Genomic DNA, 23,515 nt, shown 5'->3' with positions numbered 1-23,515 from the left:
AGTATATATGGTTGACTGAGTGAGATGAACGTTAGGCTTTTTTACATGTAACAGGAAGCAGATGGATGTTCATTGATGGCCCAGTTTAAAGGGTGAATGCACTTGGGACACCTGCCTTCCTAATTTTAAACCCTATTTTGTACAGTTGTTTGTACGTTTGCCACAGATTTCATTGTCGCCTGAATGTTGCTTGAGGAGCGTTAGTGGGGGGGTGGGAAGAGGTATATATTCAGATAATAAAAGGACTCAAACAGTTCTTCTTGGTACTTGAAACAATATGAGGCAGACTTCTCTTGAAAGTGAAGAACTTTCCTGTTTAGATTTTCTGTTTGATTTGTTGTCTACCATCTTCTCAATTGTCTCACTTTTTTCAGCACAAGCGGCAGTCAGAAAAGGTCAGCGCATGATAAGAAAGGAGATGGAATGTGGTGACAAATTAATCATGCAGTATGTCTCTTAAGTTGTTTCCGACTTACGGCGACCATACGGTGACCCTGGCATGGGGTTTTCTTGGCAAGATTTGTTCAGATGGGATTTGCCGTTGCCTCCCTCTGAGCCTGAGAGTATGCGACCTGCCCAAGGTTTCCAGTGGGTTTCCATGGCTGAGCAAGATTCGAACCCTGATCCCCAGAGTCATAATACAATGCTCAGACTACACTGGCTCTCACTCCTTAACTTGGTCAGAGCAATACAGGAAGTCAGAGTGGCCTACTTTTAGGCTGGTTATCTGTGCCACAGACCAGTGAAGGGAGCTATCTGGTGAGATGAACTAGCGGGTGGGGAGGCCACGATCTCTGCAAAATCTTGCTGGGACTGTTAAAGCCTGTGGTAGCTGCTGCTTCTTGTGCTGCTTCTTTGCATCACATATGTGGATAAAACACTTTCTGGCTGACAAGCGCTCCTTTCATGCTGCATAATTATAGTGATATGATTCCACTACAACTGCAGTGGCTCCATTCTATGGAAACCTGGGATTAGAATTCTCTTCTGGTAGCTAAGTTGTTGTTGTTGTGTGCCTTCAAGTTGTTTCCCACTTATGACAACCATAAGGCGACCCCATCATGAGGTTTTCTTTGCAAGATTTGTTCAGAGGAGGCTTGCCATTGTCTTCCCTTGAGGCTCAGAATACATGACTTGCCCAAAGTCACCTAGGAGTTTTTATGGATGAATTGGGAATCGAATCCTGGTCTCCAGAGTGGTTGTCCAACACTCAAACCACTATGCCACACTGGTTCTACTGGTGCCTCTAAACAAGCGACAGATCCCAGGATTCCACAGGATGCAGCCTTGGCATGTAAAAATGGAATCATTGTGCTATAATTGTGAGGAACGACTCCAAATGTCTTGTATCTGTCCTGTTTGCTTGGTGTAATGTTCCAAAACCCCCGGATTGGATTTAAGAAGACATCCAGTGGCAGAGGTTTTAGAAACCTCTTTTCCTAACTGACAAAACCTAGGTACTTTTACATAAAATGAAACAGTTTTTGGTTTCTGTGGCTTGCGTTTCTGGCTCATGGCACCATCAGCTATTTTAAGAGGTCCAAGCGAACTGACGCACAAGCATGACCAGACAATTGTGATTTTTGGGTGAAAGGTACTGGTGTTACCATTATGTGTTGGAGTGGGCTGGGGCACAACTCCTTACCATCACCTTTTCCTTATTCTGTGGCAGAGCTGATGAGGGCTTTCAGGAACGGAGTAAATTCCTTTTATTTATTTCTGGTATATTTCAGGTTTTTTATAGAATCATAGAGTGGGAAAAAACCTTAACAGCCATCTAGTCCAACTCCCTGCCATGCAGGAAGACACAATCAAAGAACCCCCTGACCGGTGGCTATCCAACCTCTGTTTAAAGACCTCCAAAAAGGAGATACCACTACTCTCTGAGGCAGCATATTCCGCTCTTGACTAGCTCCTACAGTCAATAATATTAGGAAGAATATTTAGGTGGAATCTCTTTTTCCTGTAGTTTTAATAAATTGCTTTATGTCTTAGACTTAAAGGAGATGGGCAACTTGGAGTGGCCTCTGGCCACTCCAGCTGCAAGCATGTCCTGAGTGACCAGAAACCATAGTCCCAAGGCTGGCTACCAGCATGGTCTGCAGTGGCCCACCATCAAGGAGTGCTTTTTTTTAATGCGCTCCTTTTGTGGCTGGGTTTGGGCTGCTATAGGCAGCTGTGGCGCGATTTTAGCCCGATCCGAGGGTGTGTGTTATCTGAACGCCACGGCCACTGATCGGCTCGAAGGTGCACTTTGGCCCATCTGTTTCAGGCCCCAGTTTCTGGAGCTGCAGAAAACAAATGTGTTCCATCCTCAACGTGACATCCCTTCAAATATTTAAACATGGCTATCATGTCACCTCTTAATCTTCTCTCCAGGATAAACATACCCAGCTCCCTAAGTCGCTCCTCGTAGGGCATGGTTTCCAGACCTTTTGATAGCCTTTGTCCAGGTTCTTTCTGCTGATTCCTCGACTCTATTCTTTTGCTGATAATTTAAAGCCTGCAGCATTTCCTCCTCTTCCTTATGAGCATCAGTCCAGTTCTCATGAACTAAGAGAAGGAGTCTGTTGCCACACCCAGGAAGGGTTTGATGGATACCTGCTCATGCTGGCTCCAGTAAGAATAGCAGGAGAGAACCATCTCTTCTTCTCAGCCCATTAGTTTAATGATTAACAACATGAAAGTCATGATACCCATTCATTCCTTAACAGGATTTTTACAGAGTGGCTGTAGCAACACTGACTAGTTAAACCCCAAATTTCAATTTCATGTCTCCACATTCATCTTACATTTTGAGATCACGTGATAGATTTGTTATTCTTTTGAAGACTATTTGCTTAGTAATTTTGATTTATGTATTAGGTATGCAGCGTGATTAAAAAAGAATGGAGCAAAAGTACAGCTGGTATTTGGTTTTGCACCATTCTTTTTGAATCAACCTGTATTTCTATCCTTTTTTTCTCCCGGAAAATTCAAGGTGTTGTAAATGGCTTTCTACCGCCTACTCATTTTATCCTCTCAACATGAGATGGGCTAATCTGAGAGACCTGGTGAGCCTGAAATGTCCCAGTGTATTTGATGGATTAGTGGGAAGATCTAAGTCTCAGTCTAGCAATGTACCTAGTTGTCATAGTGGCTTTCTAATGCTTTGACAACTGCTAATTCTAATATTTGGACAACTACTGTTCTTATCTCCTGTAATAGCTTTCTTTTTTCTAATGGATTAAATGTTCTCTATTACAATTCATACTTTCTCTCCCTGACACTGCCTTTCCGTGTTGGTGGGATTGCCTGTTCCTGTGAGGCAAGAGACTATACAAATGGTCGCATTGGTATCTGTGAGGGTTCTCCGTGTCAGGCAGGCCAAATGTGGGCAGCAGTAGTGTGTGCATATGTGAGATTATTCAGATGGTGAAAATAATTCCGGTAGAATATAAATTGAATTTGTGTTGTTCACATGAATTTTGAATACATTCAATTAAGGTGTTTTTAGTGGGGCTGCCAAAAAACCCACAAAACCTGGGATAATTGATCTTGGGTCCCCCCCCCCCCCCCAGATTTTCCTGAAAGATTTGCATTGTTGGCCATGTGACTAACCGATGCGGATAGACCTGGGATAAACCGGGATAAAACTCTACATGTCTTGAATATGTTTTGAATACACCTGCATCATTGACTCCATCTTTATTTGCAGTGCTGGTGTGTGTGAGCAACAGAACTTGTAGAGATGTGCATAGATGTGGTTCCAATAAAAAATAGTGTGAGCAACAAATTGGGAATTCATGCGTAAGATTATTTACATACTGTAGTTGCATTGCAAAACAAAATGTGTGAACAACCTCTGTGTGACATGGGCAGAGGATAGCTCAGAGACAACTTTCCTAGCAGAAATTACTTTCCTACTTCTTGGGACCTTGGAGGATTGCACTACTTGTACACCTTGTTGTTGTTGTATACCTGCAAATCGTTTATGGTTTATGGCAGTGGTTCCCAACCTTTCTAATGCTGCGACACTTTAATACAGTTCCTCATGTTCTGGCAACCTCCAACCATACAATTATTTTCATTACTACGTGCAAATATGTGTTTTCCAATGGTCTTAGGCGACCCCTGTGAAAGGGTCGTTCGACCCCCAAAGGGGTCCTGACCCACAGATTGGGAACCATTGGTTTATGGTGACCCTAAAATGAACCATACTGCAGGATTTTGTGGGGCTGAGAGTGCGTCACTTGCCCAACATCACCCAGTGGATTTCCATGGTGCACCTGCATCCCTATTTGTTTTCAAACATTTTTGGAGGGCACATATTCTGCCTATGCACCCTGGGGCAATTTTGGTAGCCCTAAGGGCTACTTGGTGGTGGTAATAGAGAATTGGAGCCATTTTATGCCCTGGAGAAGCCTTTTAAAAAACAGGAAATAAACCTTAAGTCACCTTCTAGTTTAGTTCCAGTTTAAAAAAGGGCTGCTTCCAGGTTTAACATTTCCCAAGTCAGCAAAATTGTGGGAAAATTGCCCCCCAAGGGGCAACGGGAACATTTTTTTTTTTTACTTTTGAAATAGAAACTTTGGAGTTGGTGCACATCCTAGCACACACACACACACACACACACACACACACACCACGGCCTTACCTAAACTTTCTGTACTATAATCCTGGCTTGCACTCAGTGTCCCGTCAAAACCCAGCATGTTAAGTTTTAAAATGAATGCATTAATGCAGCTGGGAAGAATTAGGGAAATCAAATTTGTCTTTAATCTTGGGAAGTGTAGCATTTAATTTGTTGTGCTATTGTTAATTAATTTATCAATTAAGTCACTAGAGTTTTTTTCATTTACTGGGAAAGGGTTTTTGTTGTCCTCATTGCCCCCTACTGGCACACTTTGTTACTGACTCCTACAAATTGCTCTTTTTAGTTTTTAAGTTACTTTCATCAGCCCTGTAGTTTGGAGACACATTGCACTACAAATCATATAGTCCGATTGATGCTTTGGGATAGTGTCCTATCACAAGGATCTGACGACAAATTCAGATTTATCAGTGATATGTATCTATCTCTTATTCTCCACTCCCTCCCAACCCTGCAGCTGGTTTGCTGTTAGAAAAATGGGGAAATAAATTTGCAAATAACTAGTTGTTGTTGTTACTTTTATATTTATTGATATCCCACTTTTCTCCCAATTTGGGACTCAAGGCATCTTACAAGAGGTAAAAGAAACACAACTAAAAATATACCCAATACAAAGGTTAAAAATATCATTAAACTAACCATTAATTAAAACCAATTTAAAACACTGCTAGTTAAATTTAACCAGTTATTTCCAACCTCCAGTGATGATTCTCATGAACCAGTGTATTAAGTGATTAAGCATCATTGCAGGAATGAGGGAACACAGGCGCGTTACAGAGCGCTGAGAAGCAGTGCTTTGCCGCTGCTGCCGGTTGCAGTGCGAAGGAGCCGCAGCAGCCAAGCTGTGTGGCTCCTCCGCGCTGCAAATAAGAAGCGCCAAAATGGCGCTTCTCTTTGCGGTGCAATTATGATGCCACGAGGCGCCAATGGCACACTTTTGCGTCCGCTACGTCAAGATGGTGGTGCCCGTGTGGAACGCCATTTTGTACGGACTCGGTCTGTATTAGGGTTAGGGGCATCCGGAAGGGACGCCCCTTCTCAACCCTAATATGCACTGAGTCACCCCTACTACGCCGCTTTGGCGCGTCTGTAACGCACCTAAGAAGCACACTATTGAACTAGTTATGTCCAGGCTTTGCAATTAAGTGCAGCCTACTTTCTGCCCACCTCAGTAGAAAAACATTGCTATAGCTAATTTCCTTTTGGCTGCTCAGAAAAGCCTGGAAAGCAGATATGACTAGGTAGACAATAACTTGAAAGAGCAAAAATAAACATTTTGAAACAGAAAACTGTATTGCCTGCCAAATAGTTCTTTAAAATTATAAACAAGTAAAAGGTTAGAAAAGTGGAGGAACTTTAAACAAGTAGAACTGTTCTTTGAAGTACTAAAAAGGAAAAAGCCATGAGCAAAACAAAAGTACAGGGGGTCCTTGGTATCCGCTGGGATTTTGTTCCAGGACCCCTGTGTATACCAAATCCATGGATATTCAAGTCCCATTAAATAAGATAGCACAGTAAAATGATGTCCCTTATACAAAATGGCACTACTAAGCTTTAGGTTTTGGAATGTATATATTTTTAAGCTGTGGATGCTTAAAAAAATCTGTGGATAAGGAGGGCTGACTGTATTGGTGCTATGTTTCTGACTTATGGTGACCCTAAGGCTGGCTTTTCTGCGGCTGAGAGTGTGTACCTCATCCAAAGTTGCCCATTGGGTTTCCATGGCTGAGCGACGAATCAAACCTTGGTTTCCAGAGCCATAGTTTCATGCTCAAGCCACTGCACCCATGCTGGTTCTCTCTTTAAATTTAGTTGTTGCCTATTTCATTCTCATGCTTTCAGCTAATTTTTAGTGATAGTGTGGAAAGCCTTTGAAACAGTGATTCCCAAATTTGGGTCCTCCAGGTGTTTTGGGCTTCAACGCCAGCTTGGTCAACAGCCAGGAATTCTGGGAGCTAGAGTCCAAAACATCTGGACAACCAAAGTCTGGGAACCACTGCTTTAAAAGTTGCTGTGAGCTCCATAGAGCTTGAGTGGGATACAAAGGTAACTTGTCTTATTTCAGCTTGCATTGCATGTTTTGCCTTAGATGATCGTAATACAGTACTCATCCTGCGAGGGGAAGGAGGGGTTGGTGGGAGAGAGAGTGTGAATGGATGCCTGACCAGCTCCACTTCCAGTGTCATTTCCAGTATGTCATGCCAGTTCTGGTTTGCCTCCATTGAAAACAATGGGACTTCTTGGCTCACAGCCCATCGCAAAGAACTCTTGCATTCCTGTTTTATGAATCTGAGGTTGCAGAGGAAATACTAAATAGGAACAAAGCCTGAGCTAAAGGAGTTTGTTAACCTTAGAAGGGAATGTGGCTTTTTAAAATGTGATCTTTTCAAAGTGTTTATATAATCTGGGATGACAATTAAATGCCAGCCTTTGTAGCATTGTGTGACAACTTGGCTCCCTTGATCCTTGAACATCCTTGGTTCACAGAGTTGGAAAATATAGACTAGCCCAGTATGCTCAGTTTATAAACTACTGCAGGGGTTAATTACAGAGATAGTGATGTTTGGTATCTACTACACTTTTTCTCATTACTTTCCAGGCTATTTTTGAAGTTTGATCTGTAAGTGGCTATATCTACATTGTAGTATTAACGCAGCTTCACACTACTTTTACTGCCATGGCTCAGTGTTAGGACATCCTGGGATTTGTACGTAGTTGTGTGACTTATTTAGCCTTCTCAGAGAACTCTGGTGCCACAACAAACTTCAAGTCCCATGATTCCATAGGATAGTGCCGTGACAGTTAAAGTGGCATCAAACTGCATTAATTCTGCAGTGTGGCAGCAGCATTAGGAACGGAAGAAGCTGTCTTATATGGGGTCAAACTAGTGGTCCGACTTGACCAATATTATTAACTCCGATTAGCCATAATTTTCCAAAGTTTCAAGCACATTTTATTGTACTTCAGTATTAATTTATTATTTATATCAAGCCTGTCTGTAAATTCTTCCCTAGATCTACTTGGAGGTTCATTATAATACATTGAAATTGAATTGCTTGATTCCTACATAACCCAGATATTTTCCATTACAAAGGAGAAAAAGAAAACTAGAATCAGTTGGTAACTCTTTCTTGGCTATCTATATACCAAGTTAGAACAATGGGAACAAATAACAGTGCAAGATGGTTAATAGGCAGTTTTGAAACATTCTTTGCTTAGAAACCTTTAATATTCCAGAAACACGTATTTTCATGGTGCTTACAGAAGCAATGTACATATTGGGGCGTGAACCTCATTAAAGTAATGTTAAATTATATAATTTAATTATCCAGTCTTTTGGTGCAAATATTTAAAAACAATATTTCTGCAGCAAGAATCCTTGTTTATTTTGAGATGGTAATATGTGAGGCAGGTATCATTTTAGGCAGGTATCATTTTAGGCATGTGTGCGTGTATGGTTATGTGAGAAGGGTAGATTCCATTTTTAGAAAGGAATTGCCATCTTTAGTTTTTATAAGCACAAAGAGTTACAAGTTTTTCATTTAAAAATCTGTTGCCAGATCAATCAGGGACACCACTTACTCAGTGACATTAAAAATAAATTAAACTTGTGATAAAATTATAATATTCCATGGGCATCATGAAGGGTTTGTTGCAATGCAATATGAATCATAGAATCATAGAGTTGGAAGAGACTGCACGGATCATCCAGTCCAACCCCCTGCCATGCAGGAAATCCAATCAAAGCATCCCCAATAGATGGCCATCTAGCCTCTGCTTAAAGACCTCTAGGGAAGGAGACTCCACTACACTCTGAGGAAGGATTGTGTTCGACTGTCGAACAGCCCTTACTGTCAGGAAGTTTTTCCTGTTGAGGTAGAATCTCTTTTCCTGGAGCTTGCATCCATTGTTCCGGGTCCTGTTCAGTGGTGCAGCAGAAAACAAGCTTGCTCCCTCATCAATATGACAACCCTTCAAATATTTAAACAGGGCTATCATATCACCTCTTAACCTTCTCTTCTCCAGGCTAAACATCCCCAGCTCCCTGAGTCATTCCTCAAAGGGCAAGGTTTCCAGACCTTTCACCATTTTAGTCGCCCTCCTTTGGACACATGGCTCCAGTTTCTCAATGTCCTTTTTGAATTGTGGTGCCCAGAACTGGACACAATATTCCAGGTGGGGCCTGACCAGAGCAGAATACAGTGGCACTATTACTTCTCTTGATCACTATACTTTTATTGATGCAGCCTAAAATTGCATTGGCCATTTTAGCTGCCGCATCGTGCTGTTGACTCATGTTCAACTTGTGGTCTACTTGGACTCCCAGATCCCTTTCACATGTAGTTTCATTCAGCCAGGTGTCACCCATCCTATATCTGTGCATTTCATTTTTCTGCCCTAAGTGCAGTACCTTACATTTCTCCCTGTTGAAGTTCATTCTGTTAGCTTTGGCCCAGCTTTCTAGTCTATTCAGATCATTTTGAATGTTGATCCTGTCCTCTGGAGTATTAGCTATTCCTCCTGATTTGGTGTCATCTGCAAATTTGATAAGTATGCTCCCAATACTGTCATCCAGGTCATTGATAAAGATGTTGAATAACACTGGGCCCAGTATGCTAATTGCCAGTTCATTTGCAAGTATGATTTAAAGTGCTAGGGAATAAAAGGGACTTTGCTGAGTCCCACATCTGCAAGAGGTAAAGTACTTTGTAGTGCAGAATCACATTGGTTCTATAGAAGGTTTTCGATCACCTTTTAAGAACATTAATTGTGTCACAAAATAGAAGGAACTACCAAATCCAAGAATTCATTTCTACAATATTGGTAGATGAACTTTCTTCAATTCTCAACATACCGGGGGGGAGGGGGGGGGAATAGATAAAATCCCAACAGTTTTTTTTATGAAGGTCTTCAGTATATTCTTTTGTTAATTAACATTTAAGTGGCCCTCCATATCAGTGGGGATCTACTTCTGCCCCTCCAAACTTCAACATGTGCACATTCATGTTGCTGCCATTGAATAATATGGGGCTTGGTGATCTGCAGGCGTTCAAAGTAGCTAATTTGAAGTCGGCTGATAGGGAGTGCTCACTGCATTTCCTTTTTTAATTGATGTGTGTGTGTATGAGTTGTGTGCCTTCAAGTCAGTTCAGACTGATGGCCACTCTAAGCAAATCTATCATGGGGTTTTCTCGGCAAGATTTGATATTGTGTTGCATATTAAGAGAAACTGTAGTTTCTGCACCATTTTTGAGGTACACATTTTATAATAACAAGATGAGTCTACAGGCCAAACTGCATGTTCATCTTTGTGTATATAACCAGATATATAACCAGATATAACCAGAGTAATTAAAGAGTATTCAAGTAGGGATGAAGATGAAATCTAAAGAACTTCAAGAAGAAGGAGGGAGAGGTACAATGGTTTTTACATAGATGACAGAAAAGATTTAGAATGGGTATAAAATTGAGTTGAGTTGGACAAAATTTTCACGGGAGGGGAACACAAAAACACAGCATAATTTTACAAATTGTTACTCCAAGGAGAATTAAAACAAGAGATGATTTTAAAAATTGATGATAAAGTGGAGTCAATATACAAATTACAATATTAAATTAGAAACATGGGATAAATCATGGGGGGATTCTTAAATTTACTTTATGCAAAACAATGCAAGAGAACGTACTACAAAATGTTATACGAGTGGTACATTACCTCTGCGAAATTATCTAAAATAGGTAAGAACCAAGATAACAGATGCTGGAAGTGTCAACAATCTACTGGAACATGGTGGCACTGTCACTTAGCTAATGAATACTGGAAGAAGATAAGACAGACAATGGAAAAATTTGAAACTAGAACTGTTTCTTTTGAATATGACAAGTATGCTAGAAGAAGAGGTAGAAAGACAACACTGGAGAACCATACTATATATGATTACGGCAGCAAGGTTGCTCTATGCCCAGAATTGGAAACTGAAACAGGTTCCTACAGTTGATCATGAAACTTGAGAGACATGAAAGAAATGGACAGACTGTCTAGATCCATTCAAGGGAATATGATACGGGACTTAGAAAAAGACTCATACTTATTGAAACTATAAAAAGAAGGAAGGAGAAGGTCAGAAAGAATTAACAATTCTTATTAAATAGAAATTATTTTATATAGATAAGATATATTGTAAGAAAAAAGATATTAAGACGGTAGTAGGGTGAACCAAAGTAACAGAGGAAAAAGAGAGAATAGAAGAAATTGTATGACAAATAAGACTACATATAACTATGGACTGTGTTGGAGAAAGGTAATTGGCAGTTAGCTTAGGGCATTTAGTGGCTTCAGTTATTGATGAGGGGAAATATAGTTGAAAAGTTTGAATACAACAGAAGCTGAGTGATGATCCTAGTAGTAATTCTGAGTCAGGAAAATTGAAAGGCCAGATATAAGAAAACTGTTGATGTTGTTTGTGATGTTTGTTTTATGTTAATTTTGTAAACAACAACAACAATAATAAAAGAATTAATGCAACTTGATACCACTTTAACTGCAATGGCTCAGTGCTATGGAATCCTGGTATCTGTAGTTGTTGTAGCACCGGAGCTCTCTGACAGAGAGGGCTTAATATCTCACAAAACTACAAATCATAGAATTTGATAGCACTGAACCATGGCAGTTAAAGCAGTGTCAAACTGCATTCTTTTTGCAGTGTAGATTAGATCTGAGATGGGGAGAACAGTGTAGACTCCTGCCCGCTTTGCCTGCCACTCACCAAGTTAACTTTTTGCAGGGTCACTTGAATCACAATGCAGTGCCAAGGTAAATGTGCTTGAATTCCATCAAGATGTTGCCAAGTGCCCACTAAGGGAAGCCACCAAGAGTGGCAGAGGTTGGGTTTAAGGCTGAACCCCTGCAAAGCTGCCAGGGAAACTGAAAGTAGAATCCAGAAGTGACATTTGGCTTTCATTGTTGACTGAAAATGACAAGGAGTTCAGAGTGGATAAAAATTGCATTTACATGCCCATGATGTGTAGGTATAATTGAAAGTTTTGTAACTGATAAGTAGACCTCCTCAACTGTTCAATGATTGCAACTACTGGTGATTAGATTTATTTGTTTTTCAACTGCTTTTAACATATTGGTAAGAATAAGTGGATTGATAAATTGTAAATTGTGTAAATTTACAGCGCTTTATAAATAAAGGTTAATAATATAATAATAATAATAATAATAATAATAATAATAATTGATCAATGGTTTTGATATGACAGAAATAATACTCAAAATATAAAGGAAGCTGTTATCAGTGGCATAGATAAATGGCCTTGTTTGTATTTTAATTAGCTTTCATGCTGACAAATTAATGATGCAGATGCAAATTACCTGATTGGCAGGTAATTTATGTATAGGGCTTTGTACCTCTGTGTGTGTGTGTGTTAGGGGTTTATTGGGCAGCATGAAAATTATTGGATAAGGTTTGTGGTTGGGTAGGAACTATGACTGGAAAGCTGGCATCAGGTTTGTTATAGATGAAGTTGCAATCAACCCAGCAAAGATATCGTCAAATAAAACTAGACGTTCTAGAGTTGCTGGTTTTTCTGAAGTGAAACATCTCAGATGGTTGAAAACACTTTCGAGGTATATAGTAGCTTCCAGTGGTAACTAAATCTTGTAACTGCACTCGCCTGCCCAGTTGCCAAGTTCCAGTGCTTGAAGTTGTACTATTATCAGGTCATGTCTACTTTTGGCAAAGCGTTGTAGACACAACATCATTAAATATTTTTTTTGCAATATTTACTCTTCTTCCACACTTTTTTTCCAAGCTAGTAAATCATAGTTTCTTTAATCTCCTCCTGGCTGCGTGAAAAACAGGAATTTATGTAACAGGCACTTGCTGCAAACCTTTTCCTGTTTGGGACTTTTGTTTTTGTTGGCAGGATTGGGAGATGGCTTTGCTACTCCAAGAGTGACCTTGAATGTCCTTAGTGGGAGAAAACTAGATTGTAACTTTCTGATGACTAAGGAAGTCTGTAGCTTCTGTAATATGCTAAACACTTCCATGTGTGGATGGATTGAATGTTTTGGGCCAGCGTCTGTGTGCAGGAGATAACACTTGTTTCCATCATAAACACTTAACCATATAGCTGTGTTAAGGTAGGATATATGATGTATACAAAACAATATTTTGAAACAGTAATATTTCCTTATTTTTAATCAGCATATTTTACAGAATATCTTTCTTCTGTTTGTCCGACCACAACACCCCCCCCCAGAATATTACTGGCCTTTATTCAGAGCATGCAGTCAAGGCAGAATATCACATTTCTCTGGGCTTTCCAGGGCAAGTGGCATTGGCAGACTTGAATATTCTGAGACTAATTTAAGCATTCTGGGTGATCATGTTTTGTTTCTTAAGCATATGTTTTCCCCGTTTGCATGTAAAGCAGGAATCAATTCTGCTTCTCACACAGGAAGGAGAACACAGGGAAGGAAAGCAAAATCTGACCTCTCTCCCCTCCTTATTTCACTGTTGTCTGATGTTCTAAGCCCAATTCCAGTATCTGAAGATCCAGGCAGCAGAAAGCAACTGAGTGTGTGGCAAAGTGGGAAAGGGATTGCCTTTCCCATTTCATCCTATATGCTCTATTTTATGTGAGAAGTAGAAACTCTCTCCTGATACACATTTGAGAAAACACTTGTTTATTAAGCTAGACATCTTTGTCTGATTCTACCATTAAACTGTGTGTTCTGCAGTTGCACTAGATCAGATTATAGGAATTAGTTGGTGTGATCTGCATAGGTGGTAGAAGTGACTTCACAAAGTTTTATGTGACCTTGGAGGTCCTGCCCCACTGTTTGAGAACCACTGAGTTAAGGGTTTATTGAAAATTTGGTCTAGGTGTGTTAGTCAATTGCACCAACATTGCATAGTATCCTCTGCTGATCCATCACTGCTCCTACTGTTCCTCTTCCAATGTGTTGGGGTGCATGGCTTCAGGTAAAAGGTCTACTTCACCTCTGTGAATACTGAATGACTCTCTCCTAGTTTGCTAGGGAGCAGAACTAATAGAGCCCAACATCTTTCAGTTGGAGCAGATTGTTCCTGTGGTTGAACATCTTTGAGGATTTTGTGAGTGACCTTTAGCCCATCCATATACAATGCTTCCTCCTTTCCTTTCTTTTATGACTTGTATTTGTGGATTCTGCACCTTGAGTGGGATGCTTTTGGTAGCTAGACTTTTCATCAGAATACTTTTTGGATGGACATTGATGAGTCTGTTCACACAACTTCCTTCCTACTGTGAAAGAACCGGTTTTCATTTTCTTGAGGATATTAATTTTATTTTGATGCTTTTTGCTGAGTTTCTCCCTAATGGCAGGTTTTTCCGTAGATGTTCTGATGTCAGAGACACTCAGCTTAAAATTCCTTTTTGGATGTACAGTTGTCCCTCCATATTCGCTAAGGTTAGGGGAACAAGACCCTCGTGAATATAGAAAAACTGCAAATAACAAAAACGCTGTTTTTACCTGAGAGGACACCTCTCTAGGAATCTCTAGGTCCTCCAGGGCAACTCTGTGGTCAGTGTCCAACATACACTGACCATAGAATGGCACTGGAGTAGCTACAAATGGTCTTTCAGTGCAACCTTTAGTTAAAGTTGACCACAGAGTTGCACTGGAGGACCTAGACAGTCCTAGAGAGAACATATTAATGAAATCCGTGAATAATCAAATCCGCCAATATCAAATCCGCAAATATGGAGGGATGACTGTATAGTGCTTTTTGTGAAACAAAGAAGGTGTAAATATTGTTCTTTTAATTATAGTTTTGTTAAATTTCTTGTTTAAAACTTTATTAGTGGGATAAGGTGTTATCTCAAACTATATAGTTTTCCTAGGATGTTTTACACTGAAACCCAGAATTCAGCACTGCTTGCTTGTATATTATCATGGCATATTAGAGACAATACATTGAAAAGATGTGTGCCTTTTTAAAAATTAAATTAACATTTTAAATATTCTGGTTAAGAAAATTCTCCAATTTCATTTTGGTTTTTTGTTTTGTTTTTCTGGGATAGCTTTGACGTTAGGACTCAGAATTGAAGGACACAGTAGAGAAGAATATCGCACCCATATCTATTTTAGATTTTACTTTGGAATATTTTAAAATATTTTAAAAAATGTTGAGCCCTAGTTTTGGGGGAAATGCAGAGAATAAATAAAGGTGATGATAATGAAGATATTTCTAAAGGCACAGTTAAATTGTAATAAGTGAGTAGGATTATATATCCAAAAATCTTGAGAAGCATCCATAATGGAATCCCAGGCTGTTTTTATACCTGAAGGGTACCATAAATTAGAAACTATCTGCATTAATCCTTGTTTATTTTGCTTCAAAATCATATTTAAAACATTGTGTTTTATATGGGGATAATTCAAATATTGCATTGGGAAATAAGATACATTCTGTAGTTATCATGCATTTGGTTGAATGGGTTGTCTACTGAAATTAAAATGACTGGATGTGGGAGACGCAATATTTTTCTTACACCTTCTTTCTTTTCTTTAGAATTCAATTCGTCACAACCTCTCATTACACAGCAAGTTTATTCGAGTGCAGAATGAAGGGACAGGAAAAAGCTCTTGGTGGATGCTGAACCCAGAAGGAGGCAAAAGTGGAAAGTCTCCCAGGAGAAGGGCTGCTTCCATGGACAACAGCAGCAAGTTTGCAAAAAGCAGGGGGAGAGCTGCGAAGAAAAAAGCAGCTCTTCAGGCAGGTCAAGATGGAACTGGTGACAGTACAGGCACCCAGTTTACAAAATGGCCTGCAAGTCCCAGCTCTCACAGTAATGATGACTTTGATAATAACTGGAGTACTTTTAGGCCTAGAGCCAGTTCTAATGCTAGTACAATTAGTGGGAGGCTTTCTCCAATTCTGCCAGAACAAGATGACCTTGGAGAAAGCGATGTACACTCCATGGTGTACCCTCCATCAGCAACCAAAATGGCTTCAACTCTGCCCAGCCTTTCTGAGATGAGTAGTTCAGAAAACATGGAGAACCTCTTGGATAATCTCAACCTTTTGTCCCCCAACACAACTTTGACTGGATCAACTCAATCTCCACCAACTACCATGATGCAACAATCTCCTGGTTATTCATACACTTCATCAAGCACAAGTATAAATTCAGCTAATACAGACTTCAGGAAATACACTTACAGTCAGCCTAGCATGAACTCTTTGCCACAGATGCCTATGCAAACCATTCAAGACAGCAAATCAAGCTATGGAACCATTAGCCAATATGGTCCCTGCCCTGTAGGACTCCTGAAGGAATTGCTTACTTCTGATTCACCTCCTCACAATGATATCTTGACATCTGTAGAGACTCACGTTTCCCAGCCAAGTGGCCGAGTCCTTGGACAGAATGTATTAATGGCCAATAACTCAGCAATATCATCATATGGTAACCAGCAGTCCCATAAGAAAATCATTTCCCTGACCAGTGGTCATCCCCACCAGGGACATATACAGTCAACATCAGCAGTCAACAGCCATACCTTGTCTCTCACACTTAGCACTGTGTCTCATGCTTCAAGTTTAAATCGACCATCCACAGCAAAAACCTCAGTACAAGTGCCTATGAGCCACCCAATGCAGATGAACAGCCTCAACCCTTACACCACTGTGAACACCTGCAATGGTTATGGAAGAGTGGGGATTGTCTCTTTCCACCAGGAGAAGCTCCCTAGTGACTTAGATGATATGTTGATTGAACGATTGGACTGCGATATGGAGTCGATCATTCGTAATGACCTCATGGATGGGGAAACATTAGATTTTAACTTTGACAGTGTGTTGCCTAATCAGAGTTTGTCACATGGTGTTAAAACAACAACACACAGCTGGGTGTCGGGATAAGATTGAAAGGTTAGTTTCCCATGTTTTATTGTCCACATGTTTCAAACGGTTCCTCTCCTTTGAAAAGGGGTGGGGAACCTGTGGTCCCCCAAACTTTGATGAATTACTATTCCTATCATCCCTCATCATGGGCCAGATGTGCTAGGGCTAAGAATATCTGGAAGAGGGCCAATGCAGAAGGCCTTAAAAGAATGCTCCAATGCCTTAGCAGTTGTGTGGCAGAACAAAATTCTGCAGATAGCATTTCTTCCACAATTATATCTGTGCTAAAGGGGCAAAGTGTACATTGATAAAACACTTGTACCCTTTCTTTTAAAAAAAGAAGTAAAAGAAGGGCTCTTTCTTTGTTGGCTCTCTTAGGCATTTACTTATCTCTATATGTAAAACATTCTGTCTTCTGTTCTCAGCGTATGAGTTTGCTTTCTATCATTGTACATTTTTTTTTGTTTTCCTAGGCTACACTTGAAAATACTTCAGACATCTCTGACTGCAAGAACTAAGCAAGGGAGTCCAAAGATGTCCTTCAGCTTCTTTGCAATTTATTTTATAATATTTTTCTCTCTTGTTGGACTTGATGCCAGATACGGTAGATGTTTTTCCTCTACAGGATGTTTGCCAGATATTTGCAGGTTGTTTACTGCTGTAGGTAAGGAATGTGCAGTTGGAAGTGTCTTTATTTGGAAGTGCCAAACTCACTACAATGCCATAGAAAAGCAGAAAATACTTGCACTTCATGTTTTGCATTGACTGTGTACGGTATAAGCTGCAAAATTAAAATGGGTTCTTTAGGAATATTTCATATCTAAGCAAAGATAAATACTGTGGCAGTCTTTTATACCTTCAGTTGCTTTTAATCAAGGCTTACTTTTGATCTTGTTCAACTCTCACAGAACTGTGTGCAGTTCAGTTAATTGCCTTAAGTGTATTAAAACTGCTGCATCTTTTCTATAAGACCTTATCATTAAATATGGTCTAACCAAAGTTGTTGGCCATTCAGCGTTCCACATCTGAGAACAGACTGAAAGTTTCGCCACCTTTGTTGTTGATTATGTAGTAGATTTACACTGGGGCTGACCTCCAGACTGACTAATTTTATTGATGTACTTAAATAATGATATACATATTTTTTTACGTCTCTACTTTGTTATAGAAGCTTCTTAATATTTGCTGAATCCAAGCTAGCTAGCGAAATTTATAGTACTTTGTATACAATATTTTAATAAGAATAAAGGGAGAGAATTTATATTAGCACTCTGTAAGATTTGTAAAAAGAAGGTTTCTACTTGTAAAGAAAAATGGGTTTTTTTCTGGCACAAAAGTGATGTGTAGTTATATATGTACAGATAAATTCTGTTACTATAGTAACACTGACTACCCCAAAAATTTAAGTATTGTTAAATTGGTTTGTATGTACATGTCTTCATATTTATATCATGGGGAAATTTCATGACTTTTTTTACCCAAGGGACAAAAACTTCACAGCTTAATAATATTCTCAATAATAATACATTTTAGCTTCATTTGTTCTTAATTATAGGTATCCTCATTCTTCCTTTAAGTTTTTACTCCCTCCTCTTTTCATTTAAAGATATTGAAGAGCTGGAACCAAGTTTAAGCTACATTACGGTGTAATAATATATTTTTGTAACAATAAAACTTGGTTACAAACAGTGTAGTTTTAATTATATAATGGTTATAATTATATAGTTATAAACAGGTTGAGTCTCCCTTATCCAAAATGCTTGGGATCAGATGTATTTTGGATTTTGGATTTTTTTAGATTTTGAAATATTTGCATATATATAATGAAATACCTTGGAGATGAGACCCAGGTCTAAACATGAAATTCATTTATGTTTCATATACACCTTATTAGCCTGAAGGTAATTTTATACATCATATTTTAATAATAATTGTACACGAAACAAAGTGTGGGTGAACTGAATCACCAGAAAGCAAAGATGTCACTAGCTCAGCCAGCCATACAGACAGTTTTGGATTTTGAATTCTGAATAAGGGATACTCAACTTGTAGTATGTATTAATAGTTGTAGTTCATTTTTAGTGGCCTATTCCTTCCACAAGTCATGTTGTTTGAGAGGAGCCCTAATTATTTGTAGTTGTTTCAAGAGGATTATAAGAGCAACCTCACAGCATGTAGATAAGTAACTATCTGTACCTGTGAGATTGGGAGTTATAATAATGGTTGCCCATTGACCTGCTGAGTTCATTGAGTATCAGTCCTCTTCGCTGTCATCTCCTTCCTTGTTAGCTGGCAGTATAGCTGGAGAAGGGCATGATTTGCCCAGAGTTGTGGAACCTTCATTCTCAGATGTTTTAGGAGAGCAGAGTAACAAGCCTCTGCTTTTTCCCCTGTCCCTCTCTTCTTTCTCCTCCTTAGGATGCTCCAGTGATTTAGCTCCCCTCCAACCCTCCAATATATCAGGTGTCCCAATTTGGGGGTAGATGGTGAAAAGGTGAAGAGGACTCAAGAAGGTAGACAGCCTAAAAGTTATGGTTTGAAGTCCCTGTTAATTACTTTTAGCATATCAGTGATAGGACAAGGGCCCTCTAAACATATTAGATATTCAGAATCCAATCATTCTGCTGTGCAGTCCCAAAAGATGTTTTTAAGGAAACACATTTAAATGATCCCATGTTTATAAATCAAACACAAACCAAAACTGTCTGCAGATAGGAATCCGGTACCATCTGCCCAGGTTTGTTGCAACCCCTGCGTCCTTTGGACTTCACCAGCTGATGTCCAGTGACATACTTCTAGTGCAGCAACAAGGCTAGGAAAACTGAAAATTTAATGAAAGATTGTATTAGGAAAGGTTTTTGTTTTTTGTTTTTTGGCAGATGATAAAATGTGCTTTTGCACAGACCTTGGTTTCTCTAGCTCTTTCATTTTGGAAAAAAAAGGTGTAAATTATGGCTTTGTGAAGTGTGTAGATTGTTTTAACCAGGTAGCCTTGTTTTACAGCTTTTGTTTTTTCTCTCTTTGGCTTGTGAGATGTGTATTCTATAATAGAACTGTTCCAGTGTAATGTATTGTTTCTAATGTATATTGTATTAAAAGTTACATTATTGAGACCTCTGCTTTGATAAACTGACAAGTTGCATATATACTAGTAAGCTAATGTTGTGCTTTTGGATGCTGACTATTCAACATAAATTCCCTTTAAAAAGAGAAGAATAGATGACGAAAGTGGACCAATTCTTTAACAGTCTTAAAATGCAATTCTATTCATTTGCTTGGCTATAATTTCCACTGTACTTAGTGGAGCTTACTCTTCAGTAAGTATGTTGTAGGATTGCATTATTAAGTTTGCACTTGTTCAAATAACTGGATTAGTGTTACAATTTTATTAAAAAAATTAAATTCACTTTATGAATATTTCAGATTTGTTAATTTATAACCTTTAAATAAGATGATTTTTTTTTAAAAAAAACCATCTACTTAAAAGTAATGCTGTTTCATGCAAGCAAAGGAATGCAGCTCTGCATTAAAAGTAGTCTCCTTAATGGAGGGTAGCTCCCTTATTTTGCACCCACTCACCATCTGCCTAAGCAGCACTACTGACAAGAAAATACTTCACAAGTCATTTGTGTGAATTGTAAGAACATGATGATGTTACCGCTCTGCACTGCAGACTGTCATTTGGACATTTGTGGAAAAGTGCCTAATGTTTTTCCAAACATGAAATAATCCTTTGTATAAAGCCATAAATGTATATAAACTGCTTTAATGGTGTTGTCTTTCATATGATTACTTGTATGCTGATAAAGGATTTGTTTGTTTCTGTTTGTAATCCTTTAAATAATTATGCAAATGGATTTATAGTCCTTCTAATTTGTCTTTACAGTAATCTTGTGAAGTATGTTTGCTTGTTTTTTGTATTGTGCCTTGGGCATTTTTTATTGGAAAGGTGTCCTAATATATTTTATAAATAAATAGATGAATATAATGTGGCCCATGTTATGTATGAGTAACTTTCCAAAGGCTGTCTAATAAGTCCATGTCTGAACCTAGATTTCAGGTCAGATGTCCTGGCTCTATGTCCAACATTCCATGTTGGGACTGTTTGTGTACTTTTCTCTCTGGTGTTTCTCAGCACTCTTTTTGTACTTGCTACCCTAAAGCAAAGATGTGGGAATCTGCAGAACTTCAGACTGAACACAGCAACACAACTATGCCACTCTTAGGTTAGCTAAACTGTCAAATGCATTTTTATTTCTGTTGCATTTTGGCGTCCTTTTTCTAAAGAGCTTCACAGTTGGTATAGGAAGAATTATTATTGGATTTAGAAAAATGAGTAAAGTTCAGTAGCTTAAAGGGATGTTGGCATGTGTACGAATGCACAGCACGCTTTAGCCAGTTCCCTTTTCCCCCCTTTTCCTTCTTTCTGCTCTTATGCACACAGCTGCAGAGGAAATTTTCTGGTTTTAAACTACAGATTTCCATGATATTTGAAGTAGGCAGCTGTGGTGCTGTAAACCAGGATCTGATAAAACAGCTGACGTAGAATTCTGGATTCTGTTCTTCATTAAAACCTTGTGGTAGAATACAAAGGAAGGGCAAATGTGCCTCTTGAAGATCACCAGAATCCTATACAGACCTCACTACTGTCTTTGGCTGGGTTCAGCTCCAGCCTCGCTGAATGATATCTTTGTCTAAAGAGCAGTCCTCCTGTCCTGTGTAAAACCAAAACCGGCCCAATAAAAATTTACAGGCCAATGAGAAGCAGTTTGTACATTATAGGAGACTGAAAGTTTTGTCTCAAAACTATGAGATGTAAACAACCTAAGGCACACAAAAATGCAAAAGAAACATAAGACAAAGCCTCTCACTTTCATTTATAGATTTCTTTTTTTTCAGGGTTGGGGAGGCAATATTTGATTGCTTTCAAAATAGTCCCAAGACCTCATAAAGTACAAGCCTGGGCAGCCAATTCTGAGGAACAACATTTTTTATTACTCTTCTGTCTTTCTGTGAACTTAATAAAAGCAGAGCAAGCCAAGCATCCTGACACTAACTGGCTGCTGTCAGTGTGACCTATCTTAGAACAAGGGTGGGCATAGTTGGTCCACAAATCACATGCCATCCTTGAGGGCTGTTTCTGTGATCCCAGAAGTCTTTTTTCATGCTCACACGTTTGTGTGTGTGTGTGTGTGTGTAGCTCGATATCTGGGGGCTTGTGGGGAAGTTTCATCATATATTTTTTTTGCCTCCAGGATAATTTTAAGCCCAAGAGATGCTGTGTGTGCGTGTGCGTGTGCGTGTGCGTGTGTGTGACGTGAACAGGAAGTGACTACTGTTCACTTACTGTTGTTAAAAAATACCTCTCTTGGGTCTTAAAATGTCCCAGAGGGACTAAAGCATGATGAAAATACTCCTCACACCCTCTAGAGCAATGATTCCCAAAGTGGGCAGTATGCCCCATCTGGGAACAGTGGAAAGATCCAAGGGGGGGAAAGGGGCAGTGGAGGATCTTCAGTTAAAGTACTGGTGCACAAGAAAAACAAGGGGAAAATGTAGGATAATTTATGTTTCCTAAGGCTTTAGCCTTTCTTTGGTATATTTAAATATCCAAAATATCAAAGCCAAGCCTATTAGGGTCTAGCTTTAAATCGACAGAGTAGCAGAAAACGTGTCCTTGTCTGACTGTGCTTCCCTAAGAACTGAGACTGATTCAAAAAATAAGACAAGTAGCTTACAGTTCAAACAAAAGTTTACTAATGGCTTTAATCTATATTTACATAGAGGCTATTTCATAATCTAGCTAGTGAGTCGTTCAGCTAAAAAGAAATATTTCTCTTATTATATTTCCAAAGAAAGTTGAGAGCGGAGGGAGATGAGAACATGCAGAGTAGGAAAAAATCTTGAGAGAGAATGTCCATTAATCCCAAAGGGGGAGTGACTTAAATCATGTGGCTAGTTTGAATGAGAGAGAAAGAGAGAGATGAGAGTTTGCATGCAGGAAATCCCTATTTATCTAAGGAGGGGGAAAGAATGCAACAATCTTCCAACAGAACCAGCAGCCCTTAGGACCATCATGGAGATGAGGATGTCGTTAAACTTCTTTTCAAGATCACTTAAAACACCATGAAGCTTCACTTCATGTGGTGCTATATCCTGCTCTTCACCTGCCCATCCAAACTCACTCTCTTACCCACATCTTTCACTAGTAGTGGCAGGAAACTCTTGCAAGGGTTGGGTGCAAGGCATCATTTCTGTTGCTTGGAGTGGCACCATTTTGGGACAGACTGACTGACTGGAGCAAGGCGTTAGAGCGTGTGGCAGTGGGGAAGAAGCAGCAGCAAAAAGGAGCCTTCAGATTTGAGACCATGCTTATGCTTTGTGTGCTCCAGCTTGCACCAGCTTTCTTTCACTGGACAGGCTGAGAGAAGAAGTCTCCAGTCAAGAGCATGTAGCCTCTGTAAACCCACTGTAGGCACACTGTTTGCACTCCTCTCCACCCTGATAAACAAGGATTGAGAGTCCTTTGCTGGGGAGAAGCTTCTCCCTTTGCACTTGGTCACCTTGGGAGCAGTGACCAAGCAGCTGGCTGAGCGGTGACCAAGAAGCTTTTTGCCTACACTGGCCTTTGTAACAAAGCTGGAATGGGTGACAGCGAGGCTTCACTATCACTGTTCAGCCAGCTGCATGGTTGCTGCTATGATGGTGACCAGGGGCAAAGGGAGTAGTGACCAAGCAGTAGTGGAGCAGCCACTGAGAAGCCTCTCATGTGCACTAGCCTTTATCACAAGGCTGGCACAGGTGGGAGGCTTTTTGGTCGCTACTCAGTTGGCTGCTCAGTTGCTGCTCGCAAGATGGCTAGGTGGAAAAAAAGCAGTGACCAAGATGGTTTATTTTACATTTGCAACAGAACCGTAGACTTAATATCAGATGTTGGGGGCCACTAGGGTTGTCGCTCAAGAAGAAAGGGGGCGGTGGCCCA

General features: G+C 39.7%; 1 protein-coding gene across 1 annotated transcript in view; it reads left to right on the top strand.

Moving 5' to 3' along the window:
• Positions 1-19,994, top strand: part of LOC149305287 (forkhead box protein O1-like) — a 49,030-nt gene extending 29,036 nt beyond the window's left edge. The window contains exons 2-3 of the mRNA XM_089477700.1: positions 15,199-16,560; positions 17,007-19,994. Of these exons, the coding sequence (XP_089333826.1) occupies positions 15,199-16,551 (1,353 nt within the window). The 3' untranslated portion in view covers positions 16,552-16,560; positions 17,007-19,994. The remainder of the gene's footprint in view (positions 1-15,198; positions 16,561-17,006) is intronic.
• Positions 19,995-23,515: the final 3,521 nt, after the last annotated feature.

This window comes from Sceloporus occidentalis, unplaced genomic scaffold, assembly GCF_023333645.1.
Source record: "Sceloporus occidentalis isolate IW3139 unplaced genomic scaffold, rSceOcc1.0.p SCAF_12, whole genome shotgun sequence".
Lineage (NCBI taxonomy): Eukaryota > Metazoa > Chordata > Lepidosauria > Squamata > Phrynosomatidae > Sceloporus > Sceloporus occidentalis.
This window is presented reverse-complemented; position numbering and strand designations above follow the sequence as displayed.